Source organism: Haliotis rubra, unplaced genomic scaffold (assembly GCF_003918875.1).
Source record: "Haliotis rubra isolate DU_JTF1 unplaced genomic scaffold, ASM391887v1 Scf170, whole genome shotgun sequence".
NCBI classification, from domain to species: Eukaryota; Metazoa; Mollusca; class Gastropoda; order Lepetellida; family Haliotidae; genus Haliotis; species Haliotis rubra.
Window position 1 is genome coordinate 860311 of NW_025765670.1, and position 12407 is coordinate 872717.

Consider the following 12407-nt stretch of genomic DNA (forward strand, 5'->3'; position numbering starts at 1 on the left):
AATGGGATCGGGTGGTCAGGCTTACTGACTTGGTTGACATGTGTCATCGGTTCCCAACTGCGCAGATCGATGCTCATGCTGTTGATCACTGGATTGTCTGGTCCAGACTCGATTATTTACAGACCGCCGCCATATAGCTGTAATATTGCTGAGTGCGGCTTAAAACTAAACTCACTCACTCTATGCACAAGACCACACACACTATGCCCATCAATCTACCAGCTGTTGAATTGAGACATAAGCAACAAGTTAGTTGTCAGACCTGTTTATTTTCATACATTTGCCATGCATCAACGAGTGATGGGATGATGGCATAGACAAGGTAACAGCACTTTCAAACAGTCTTCCACATTGTAAACAAATCCGTAAAATAATCAGCAACAAAAACTGAAGAGCTGTCTCTCCACCATACAACAAAAAAACATAAACAGACCGGCACGTGTGAACCTACTGATGTATGAACTGAAGTGAACCAAACAGAAACCAATCTGGCTTCAACATGACTGCATAATGAGGACATCTAACAAACTAAACGTTTATGGTGTAAACTTAAATCGAATTCGCTGTTAATGGTGTAAACGGTTAAAATGAGACCATTTTAAGATTGTCTCTGTGACACAGTAAAAGATCACCAATGTTTTATAGAATACACCTTACTACAAGCAAAGTGGTATGTACAGGGACGAAAAAGCTATGATCTTTATACAAACTGGAAGATAAATGACACGTGATTAATGACACCATGCATAATGAATCTGATATACATAAATAAATAATACAAAAGATGACATATTTACATTATCGAGCTGGACTGCATCAGGTTTGTTTTTTTATTAAAATGAAAATGAAAAACAAAAAAGTACCACATCTGTTCTGGGAATTATGTTTTCACAAAATTCTAACCGGTAGCAACATACTAAATAAATAGAAAAAGTAATTAGGTAAGAAACATGGTAATGAAAAACTACTATGCTTAAAGCTTTGTCAAAGGCATGGGCCAAGGGAGTCAATACTCGAAATAGAATAATTTCTTATTGGTTTTACCTGGTTTAGAAGAAGTTTTAAACTTAACAAATTCAATCCACTCTCCCATTCAAGTTAATAAATTGAAAACATGGACAAACAGTTCAAAAGATTTCAAGTAAAGCTTGAAAGTGGACCATCTTAATCTGATTTGCATGGCAAGTCAAAACATATTAAACTCGAGATCACATAATGAACTCTTTCTTTAGTTGACAAAACCAATCTGTGAAAAGCTCTGTTGGCACAACATTCCCACAATGGGCTAAAAAAAATGTTTGGGTCAACTGCCTTATTTCAGTTAGAATACGCTTCCATTGAAAAATCTCAACCCTACATTATAGTGTCTCAATTCCACTCAGTGTAAGTAATTAATATAACTAGTTAATCCGTACAAGAGTACTTAACATACATTCATAAATACATCAGTGATTTTGCTTGAAACAAATGGCATTGGGATATTTTCGTGATGTTACAACTTGAAGCATAACTTTGGGTGACAGTCAATGTCCTGATTTTTAAACCTGTTCAAAGACTTTGCCAATGACAACACCTTTAATTAAAGATGACTATTTTGTTACATGAAAATTGTAGTATACATTTTGTGAATGAAATGTTTAGCTAAGGTAATACAATTAAAACATTGCATGTTCAAGAGCCCTTAAGCACCGTAAGGCAACCACCTCAGAGAAAATAGTCGGTGTTTAGTTTAGTTTATTGATGCAGTCTAACTAGATTAGTATTGCAAAAAACAGCCACAGCCACCTGGTGTTCCACCAAGAGGAATATTACTGTCAAGTCATCCAACCGAGGTAGGTTTCTTAAGCATATATATATTGTAGGTGTTAAATTAGAGTAGAAATTCCAACACACATAAACCATCATCAAATTATTCATCAGTTAATAGAGTGTACGGTTTCACCTTTGTACAATTATCATTCACACAAACATCTTCATTCATTGACGAGGACAGCTATGAATCATGAGAGGGTAATCAGTGTCGACATATACAAACCAATCAGAGCATGTCTGGTAGGGTGCTGTGATAATCTGCTTCAGGATTCAAAAAGAGTCTACCACACAGGATTTGTTGGGAGCTGTTAGTTCACCACGTGATACATTCAATCTGGCCGTGACTCTTTCGTTATTTGCAACACGATGTCTCAAATTTCTCCATACATTCAAAATAATGAAAATACACTTCAAAACCACATTTTTGCCAGCAAACCATGAATGAATGTAGCTGTGACTAGTCACTGCTGTGGGCGATGGCAAGTAAGGGTTATGACGACAGTATTACACTTGATACTGCCTCTGAGGTCATTTCCTCAATGTCCATAAGTTCTTCACTGTTCTCCTCCTCCACTGCTGCTGCTGCTGCTGCTGTTGTTGAGTCTTTGGAAGAGTCTGCTAACAACACTGAACTACTTGCAGATTCCACACTTGATTCATGCACATCACCAACGAAATCTGCTTCCACCACTTCCGAGTCCGCACTTTCCACTGACTGAGAATAGTCAACTTCTGAAGCTATAGCTGAAACTGCCTCTAAAGTTGTCGTCACAGCTGTACTGACTTCAGATTCCTGTGTGGTGAAGTGTTCAACATCCTCCTCTTCTTCATCTTCCTCAAGTTCAACAATCTCACCTCCATCTTCTTCAACTTCTTCCTCTCCATCCATTTCAGCATCAATATCCTCAGCCCGTGAATCATCCTCCACAAGAGTAACATCCTCAGTTGCACTTGCATCCAGTGTTTCTGCTTCGACCTCTGCTTCAACCTCCTCTTCCTCCTCCTCCTCTTCTTCTTCTTCTCCTTCATCCTCCTCATCATCTTCAACTTCATGTTCTTCACCACCATGAGTTTCATCCTCTTCAAGATCTTCCTCAAGATCATCGTCCTCTTCCTCCTCCTCCTCGACAACTTCTCCAGCAAGTTCAGCGTTGACCACGTTTGTGACTACCCCTTGCAGGACATCAGATACTGTAGCCGTTGCTGATAGTTCCATATCCTCCACACTCCCATCAACCTGTTGACTGGACAGAGGTAGATCAGCGTTGCCATTGATGGCTGTAGAAGAAACGTCTGCGCTGTCCGGTGTTGCCAGCAGTTCATCTGGAGGTTCCTGCTTGATGGTGGGTATCACACCGTTCTTAATTTGCACACACTGAAAGCAAACATATTCCTCGTCCTCGGACACTTCCTCTTTGCCGAGTCCAACACAAAGAAGGTGGAACCATTTCTCACAACTGTCACACTGCACCCAATTCACCTCCTCACCTACAAAAAAAATACAGCATATCAGTAATCAGCCTAATGCTACTACTTTTATTTTAGAAAGAGATCTATTACACAAAAAATTGTGAACATATCACGTAGTCCTTCATGATTAGGAGGTCTATTTGTACATGGGAACGGCAGACTTTCAAAACAAATCAAATCTGTAGAAATAGGGGAAAGGTCTTTTCACTCACCAACAGGCTTCAGACACTTCACAGCTGAGCAATCTTCATCATTCTCTTCTTCATCATCATCTTCATCCACAACCAAGACGTCCTTGGACTTGTCCTTTTTGATACGGATCTTCTTAATGGTGGGTGTCTTCTCCCCGAGCTGTTTCATTCCCTCAAGCTTAATCTTCAGTTTCTTCTTCTTTCTCAGCTTTTCACACTTTTCCTTTTTGGCCTTGTCACCAATCTCCTTCGGTTTAATTTTACCAGAAACTGTAAGTAATAAGAAGCATGAATTAATTAAAGCACGTTTCAGTTGTTTCATTGTAAAATGAAGATTGTGTTCATAAAGTTTAACTCCTGGAATTAATTTTCACCTTGCATATTGTTACTAAGTTCAGCCAAAAATCCAGTGATCACAGAATGAGCATCAATCTACGCAATTGGGTCATTGTATGCAATTGGGATTCAATGACGTGTCAACCAAGCCAGCAGGCATTACCACCGATCCTGTTAGTCGCCTCTTACAACAAGCACAGGTTACTGAAGATGAGTTTTAACCCGGATCTGCAAGGGTCCCTGGTGTGGAAGTATGGCAATCTCCATATTTCCGTCAGCTGGATAAATTGATTGTCGTATCCTGTTGTCCCCAGACAAGCTTTAATTGATCTTGAAACTAACACTGCCCTTACCTTTATTCTCCTTCTCTTTGCTGTCCAGAACTTCCTTGTTTGGATCTTTGATTTTAATCTTCTTCTTCTTGGGCTTCTCGACTCCTGCCTCCTCCTTGATCTTCTTGATAACCACAACCCCTGTGCTGTCTTCACCCTCCTTCTTCCTCTTGATCTTGATCTTCTTCTCCTTTATCTTGTCCTTCTCCTTCTTTATCCTCTTCACCTTCTCCCCTCGCTCCTTCATTGTTACATTTGCCTTGTCAGGATCCTGAATAAGTGTTGGAAAATAAAGCATCATTAATCACTGTTCTCCGATTACACACTTACACAAAAATAATCACCTTTTCATACACCTTTTTAGGTTATATATTTGCTCATGAAAGAAAAAGCTTATAACCAACAAACAGCCAGCAAAGGCTCAGAGCTCATGTGGTTTAAATGGCATAGGTAGACTTGAAGAAGCAAACAAGTAACCCTTGCATCTCAACTAAGTGCCTAACCAAGATTTAAAGTTTGGTTCATAATGGGAATTAAGTGAGTATGGTTTTATGCCACTTTTAGCAATATTAGGGAATATCATGGCTTGGGACACCAGAAATGGGCTTCACACATTGTACCTATCTATCTTCAGAATGATGAACTGACGCTTTAACCATTAGGCTACCTCACCACCTCCATAAAGGGAGGTAACTACCCTACCTCAAAGTCAATGAATTTTTCCTCATGACGTGGCTGGCATGCCTGGAGTATCCGCCAGATATGCTGCGTCTCATCCAGGGACACCTCCAGCAGGTCACCCTCCATCATCAGCTCTTCCAGCTGGCATTTAGCGATCTCGGACAGCTCCAGCACCGGGGTTTCCAGCTGCCGCGGCACCAGTGGCGACTTCCGCTGGTGTTTCCGGGGGGTCATAGCTGAACAGAAGGGGACCAGCGTTAGTGAGTAGAGTCTTTGTCTTAAACCTCATTTTTCAATATTTCAGCAGTAGCGCTGTGTGCACTCAGCTCATCCACTACAGGAAAGATCCTCAAGGACCCAACACCGCATTTAAATTCATATTGGATACATATAGTTCCAAGCCTGTTTCTTCCGCATACCTAAACATCACACGCAATTATAAACATACTTACAATATTTGTAAAACATGGATTCACCATTTTGATGATATGCCCCAGAAATGGGTTCTGTTAACATAACAGATGACTCTTGAAATAATCCTTATCATGTCTTCTATTGCATTCTTAACAACATGCTTAAAATGAAGCCAAAATCCACAATATCAATAAATATGATACCATGCAGTCTGACAGTGAGTGAGTGAGTTTGGTTTTACGCCGCTTTTAGCAATATTCTAGCAATATCACGGCAGGGGTCACTAGAAATGATCTTCCACTGGTTCCCCTACCCAAGTGGGGAATTGAACCTGGGTCTTAGGTGTGACGAGCGAATGTTTTAACCACTAGGCCACCACCCCTGCAATCATTACAACTGAAACTTGTTCCGTCTGGTGATAACCATAACAAGCTCAATAGACCTAGTACCATTTGCTGCCCCATTAACTAAGCAATGAATAAATAATAATAATATAACACAATGTAATAGCTTAAGATAAACTTACTTGATGTGGCTTTAGACACTGAAGAATACGCATGTTCCGAGGACATGCTGCCGTGACTTACAGGGATGGTGTCAATGTCGGTGGATATATCGTCTGAAGTTTGTGATGACTGCGGGGACATGGGAATGGAAGATTGTGAACTGTCTATGTCAACGCTGAACAAATTGATCTCTCTCTGTGGCGTCCCGTTCTGAACTCCACTGAAAGCACTTTGAGTAACACTAGCCAAATGGCTTTGCAGTTCGGGATTATTTGCTGCCTTGAGTAACTCAGCGTTAATGATTTTCTCTGTTTTTTCACGGGCAGCCTGTTCAACCATTCTCTGGCTCAACACACTGAGTTTTGTTAAGGCTGAGGCAAGTTCATTGGTTGTGAGAGCTTGTCGTGCCCGGTCTTGCCACGCCATGGCTCGCTCTGTTAAGCACTGTAGGGCTTCCCCTTCGGGGAGGCGGACAGGGAGTTTTTGTAAAGACACCAGTAAAGAGAGGATAGTTTCCAGACGAGGGCGTCGTCGGGATCTGAGACAGAGGGGGCACAAAAATTTCATGTCTTTTGTTGCTTGCATCACAGCTGTTTGGGAAGTCTTGTTTTTCATATTGGCAGATTTCGGTAACGGGACACATGTACCTGTAACGACAGAAACACTTCATTAACTACAATAGATATCATTATAATTCATCTATTTCAGTCCTTACTTTTGTCTGTTGAAATATAGATTGTTGTTTAATGTCACATTCAGCAATATTCGAGCTATACCGCAGTGGTCTGTAAATAATCGAGTCTGGACCGAACAATCCAGTGATCAAAAGCATGGTTCTAATGTCGCTCACACGGTTCTAATGTCGCTCACACAGTTCTAATGTCGCTCGACAGATCCAACTCACCGTGAAACCAATCCTTGCACAGTTCACACTGCAACATAAAACCTGATGCCCCCTTTCGACATATACAGAACTTGGCTTCCCCTTCAGGACAGTGTAGTTTGTCCAAGTTCCGGCCTCGCAGGTCACGCATACACTCCACCTCTCGCTGCTCCGACACCTTGAAGGCTGCCACCTGCAATGAACCGGTATCGGTTTGGAAAACTCCAAGACATGCACTAAGGGTACCAAACAGTTTCCCTACAAACAAAGAAGCTGTTACACAAATCTGAAAACAATTCATTAAATGATTATAAAGTTATTGGTTGAACAAATTTGTTGTGGGAACAAAAATATCTTCAGACAGACAGAATTCCTTGGTATGTTGAATAAACATGACATTATGAACTATCAGTTTTGAACCAATATCAGAAGTCCCTTGTCAAGACTAGGACTAACAAAATCAGTAAACTCAGAACTAACCATTCCAAATTTTGTGTAGATTCATAGAGATTCTCTAAAAATTAAACCATGTTCTTTTAATTTTACATCAAACAATAAAAGTTTCATAAACAATGCCATACATTCTACAAGTTTTAAAGTAGTGAAAAAAGGAAAAGAAAGGATTATGACAGACAAGTTGAATATAAATGCTGGTAGATGTTTGAGAGGCATTTAGAAGTTGGCGTACAAAAGAAGGATAAGATATATTGGCGAAAAATTGTACTAAAGAAGTTGTTCACTCATATATCTTATCATCCCTTATCATTCCCCATTATGCTAGTAACAGAAGAGAAATATAAGCAGGAAGCTTTCAAATTTTTTATGTAATGTGCAAAAAGTGTCTTAACTGCCACAAAACTGCAACATACACTGACACACTTCAATTCACAAACACTTCAATCACAAACGTGCCAAAGTACATTGTAAAAGTAAATTTGGAAAAAAAAGCCATGTGAAAGTGCAGCAACCCAATTTTTGAGTGGGTGTCAGAAAAAGCAGGTTGTACTGCTACCACAGAGCACTGACAACAAGAGCACTAACAGACGACCAAGTAAGCCACACATTGGACTCACAATGGTTGCTGGGTCTCGGGTTTCTTCTACCTTGATGTCTATGGTGTTGTTGTTCTCACTCTCCCGCCGGTCACGCTCCCCCTCTCGCAGCTTCTTCTTTTTGTTCTTCCCACTCGTGTACATGCCGATGTCCTGCCGCGGGGACAACACCTACAGGTGACAGAAGAGTTGAAGTTGCATTTGCGATGGTATAGATCTGTTATTGCAGAGCTTAAAGCATTTGTGATTGTTCTGATCTGTTCTTGCAGAGTTTTGAGTATATTTGATACCTTAGATATGTTGTTGCAGAGCTTACAACCTTTGTGATGGTACAGATCTGTTGTTGCAGAGCTTAAACCTTTTACAACCTTTGTGATGGTACAGATCTGTTGTTGTGATGGTACAGATCTGTTGTTGCAGAGCTTACAACATTTGTGATTGTTCTGATCTGTTCTTGCAGAGTTTTGAGTATATTTGATACCTTAGATATGTTGTTGCAGACTTACAACCTTTGTGATGGTTCAGATCTGTTGTTGCAGAGCTTACAACCGTTGTGATGGCACAGATCTGTTGTTGCAGAGCTTACAACATTTGTGATTGTTCTGAGCTGTTCTTGCAGAGTTTTGAGTATATTTGATACCTTAGATATGTTGTTGCAGAGCTTACAACCTTTGTGATGGTTCAGATCTGTTGTTGCAGAGCTTACAACCGTTGTGATGGCACAGATCTGTTGTTGCAGAGCTTACAACATTTGTGATTGTTCTGAGCTGTTCTTGCAGAGTTTTGAGTATATTTGATACCTTAGATACGTTGTTGCAGAGCTTCTGGCATTAGTGCCAGTATATATCAATTTTTTCAGGTATTTCAGGGCACTTGTGATGCTATAGGTCAGGGCCTAGATTTTCAAAGCTCTCTTAGCGCTAAGATAGTCGTAAGTTAATGTTAATGAATGGCACTTACAACTATCTTAGTGCTAAGAGAGCTTCAAAATCCAGGCCCTGTTGTTGCTGTTGATCATTTTCAAAAATATTTCCACAACACCACAGAGGGGCACAAAATTTAAACCATTAGTCTTCCCTGATGCCATAATGCAAAATAAGGGCATGAACCTGTTGACAGCGAGTGTTACCTCTAATAAGGAGTAGGTGGAGTTTTTCTTGAGGAAGGTCCTGGCTGTCCTCTCCCTCCATGACTTGGCTGCGGCAACCTGCGACTCTACCTGAGGTAGTGAGTCCAGTCTCACGGGGATCGGGCGACCTTTGTTTACAAAGTTCTCCAAGATGTCCAGGTATGGATAGGAATCTCCATTCTGGGGAGGAAGATAAAGCTGGGGTTTTAACCAGTGCTACTTTACCATGGATTATCAGAGTCTATATCAAAATGTCTTTTCCTGAGACTAACATACTGCCAACATTGTCGAGGATTTCTAAGTAAACAGTATCACACAGAAAACACACTTTATGATAAAACACACTCTATAAAAGTTACTGAGACACTTACCAATAATGATTTTAGATTCATGATGAACTGTGGGTATGAGTGGTACCAATATTGTGATGTTTCACATATTTTCATATGACTTGCATAAATACTGAATTTGATGATTAATCAAATTAGAAAACTCATAAATTTTCCATTGTCTTTTTTATCCAGAAACACACTGCAAATGACACTTGTAAGACCTCAATGATATTGACAGATTTTATGGGCTCTGACACTTGACATTGTATCCCAATTGTGTAGATCGATGCTCATGATGTTGATCACTGAATTGTCTAGTCCAGACTCGATTAGTTACAGGCTGCCTCCATATAGCTAAATTATTGCGGAGTGTTGTGTTCAACAACAAACAAACCTACCTGGATGGCCTCTACCTTGACCGTCCACTCCTTTGCCTTCCTCACAGCCTCCTTGAGAGCACATACATTAGGCAGGTAGGCTGGTATAGACTTGGCTTCACTGATGATAGCCTCCAGGGTGGTCATCACATGTCTTGGTCTGTAACACATGTATACATTTAGCCATCGCGATAGAGAGATAGGAATGCAGAAACAAATCGTATAGTATTGAATAATTTTCTTATATATTAGTTCAAAGTTTTGCAATGATTATTATAATTACATGTCAATATGTAATGACATCTCTACAGACATCTGAATTATTATGAAATGTGAATAATGGTCTCAGTATAAAAAAGGTGGTGAGTTTTCATTGTAACAGGGCATTGGATGAGGACCAGAGTGTTTCAGAAGTATCTACAATTACAGTTAAGCAGCATAAAACCATACTCATTCACAAACACACTAATCTGAATTCCACTGTGTCATTGAGACAATCTCAAGCAGTTTCAACATAAAGAGTTACTTCCCTTGAAAGTACTGTTGATTTTTGTAATTTCATACCAACACGTAACAAATAACAAGCTGCATTCTAGACAGTGTGATGACAGCCAGTATTCTATATAGTGTGACAACAGCCTGTTATGTAGTGTGAGTAGTAATGTCAAAGACTGGATGTACACTCCAACAGTGAGTGCGTACCTGGCCTGCAGACAAATCCTGGCCTTCTCCTCCCATCTCTCACTGACAGTCAGCAGTTCCTGCAGGTCGGCCATGGCCCGTTCTACAGCTGAGTGGGGGGCCAGGCTTACCCCCGACTCCATCAACTTCCTCATCACTTCCAGAGTAACGTTGGGCCGGTCCTTCAGGGTGTTCCGCACCTCGTCCAGCCATTTGGCTTGCTGCAATACCTGCACACAACATGTCAGTACATTGTAGCTAGCAGAGTAGTCAATGAGTGAGTGAGTTTAGTTTTATGCCACACTCAGCAATATTACAGCTATATAAGGCAGCGGTCTGTAAATAATCGGTGTGGACCAGACAATCTAGTGATCAACAGCATGAGCATCGATCTGCGCAATTCAGAACCGATGACATGTGTCAACCAAGTCAGCGAGCCTGACCACCCGATCCCGTTAGTCGCCTCTTACGACAAGCATAGTCGCCTTTTGTAGCAAGCATGGGTTGCTGAAGACCTATTCTACCCGGATCTTCACAGGTCGCTAGCAGAGTAAGTGGTGATTGCAGCTATGTCAAAACAACAAGCTAAAAACACCTGTATCTACAACATATATAATTATTATTTAGGAAGAACACCCAACAATAGACATTGAATGTCTTATTACTACGTCATGTCATCGTATCCTAATTGCGTAGATCAATGCTCATGTTGTTGATCACAGGACTATCTGGTCCAGACTCGATATTTACATATTTTCCTTTGTATGTAATTGTGCACCCTACACAGCTAACACAATTTGAAGCGGCAAAATCACTTGAACCAATGCAATAAATCATTCTATTCATCAGGATCACAACACAGGTCTCATCATAACTGATGACAAATACACCAGCACCTGTCTAATCCGGCACACTGTAAAACCATTTTACAACAACATTATGATCAATCAAACATTGTCTAATCCGGCACCTGTCCATTCTGTATTCCGGCACGACTTTCCGGTCCCAACAAGCAATTTTAACTGTAATTAACACTGACTAAACCAATCAAGGACCCATAATCCAATACACTTATTAATCCTCTTGGCATGCTAGATAATCAGGAAGTAGTGATTGCGCGTTGAATCAAACACTCTAAGCTGGCATGGGTATGAGCAGTCCAATCAAGATGGAGCCAATCAACCATGTTGGAAAATGATCGTGGCCATCTAATCCGGCACCCTGTCTAAACCAGCAATTTATTTCGGTCCCATGGATTGCCGGTTTGGACAGCTTTCAATGTATTATTACAGGTACACATCTCTCAGTACTTCAGCAATTCAATATCGTTCACCCATCACTGGGTTTTAATGACGACAAAACCACAGCTACTCACCTGTTTAAGTTTTGGTATTTCAGGGAGATCAACATCAAGCACGATTCCAACTTCAATAAGTTTTTCTAACTTCTCAGAATCTGGAGTTTCAGCATCTAGAGCATCCTTAGCTTCTGTCTGGAACTTGACAACCTTATCAAGCAGTTCCTGCAAAGTAATGTCTGATGTTAAGCTGATGAAATGCACAAACATGGGTATGGTGCCATCAATCCAGTAATCACAGGCTTCAAAACATTAATCCTAATTAGGGCAAATCAGTGAATTGGAACCCATACTCACTGGATTCTGACACAAAGGGACAAAACTCTGCAGAGCTAATTGTGTCCTGCAATGACCCATACAGATTACTGACTTTTATTGAGGTGTCTCAAGCTCAATTTGATATAAAATATATGTTGCAACATTACAAGTGAAAATCAATTAGCCTGAATGTGTTGCGAAGTGTATGCAACATATTGGGTATGTCTGCTGGGAGGACAGAAACATCATTGGTTTGACAGCTACCATTTTCTAAAAGGTAATCGTCCTCCTGGCGCAAAGAAGCACTTCCTGTCCAGTGAACAGCTTTGACGACTTTGTGAAAATTGAAGCTATTTGAACAGTTTGTTCAGTACACAGAGAAACTTGAAACTCGTACTGACCTTGACAAGCCTGGCCTCCAAGATAACACATGGCAGACTGATGACCTGTTCATGAAAGATGTTCAGTTCTTCCAGATTTAACTTGGCTATGTATTTTCCCTCGAGGTTTTGGCGATTCCTGAAACGTAATCGGTATATTTTTCACAATAATTTAACAAAATAAATTCATCTTCTACTAGGGCCGTAACGAATACA

General features: G+C 40.5%; 1 protein-coding gene across 5 annotated transcripts in view; it reads right to left on the minus strand.

Annotated features, from left to right (window-relative positions):
* Nucleotides 1-249: 249 nt before the first annotated feature.
* LOC124272523 (lysine-specific demethylase 5A-like) overlaps nucleotides 250-12407 on the minus strand; it is a 48725-nt gene continuing 36567 nt past the window's right edge. For 4 of the 5 annotated variants that reach the window (XM_046707731.1, XM_046707729.1, XM_046707730.1 and 1 more), the window contains 12 exons: nucleotides 12213-12330; nucleotides 11572-11718; nucleotides 10218-10426; nucleotides 9537-9675; nucleotides 8807-8986; nucleotides 7699-7848; nucleotides 6647-6818; nucleotides 5763-6389; nucleotides 4844-5058; nucleotides 4163-4412; nucleotides 3495-3743; nucleotides 250-3300 (listed from right to left, as the gene is read on the minus strand). In XM_046707731.1, coding sequence (XP_046563687.1) covers nucleotides 2303-3300; nucleotides 3495-3743; nucleotides 4163-4412; nucleotides 4844-5058; nucleotides 5763-6389; nucleotides 6647-6818; nucleotides 7699-7848; nucleotides 8807-8986; nucleotides 9537-9675; nucleotides 10218-10426; nucleotides 11572-11718; nucleotides 12213-12330 — 3454 coding nt within the window. In that variant the 3' untranslated portion in view covers nucleotides 250-2302. The remainder of the gene's footprint in view (nucleotides 3301-3494; nucleotides 3744-4162; nucleotides 4413-4843; nucleotides 5059-5762; nucleotides 6390-6646; nucleotides 6819-7698; nucleotides 7849-8806; nucleotides 8987-9536; nucleotides 9676-10217; nucleotides 10427-11571; nucleotides 11719-12212; nucleotides 12331-12407) is intronic. The other variant, XM_046707732.1, reaches the window with a different exon arrangement.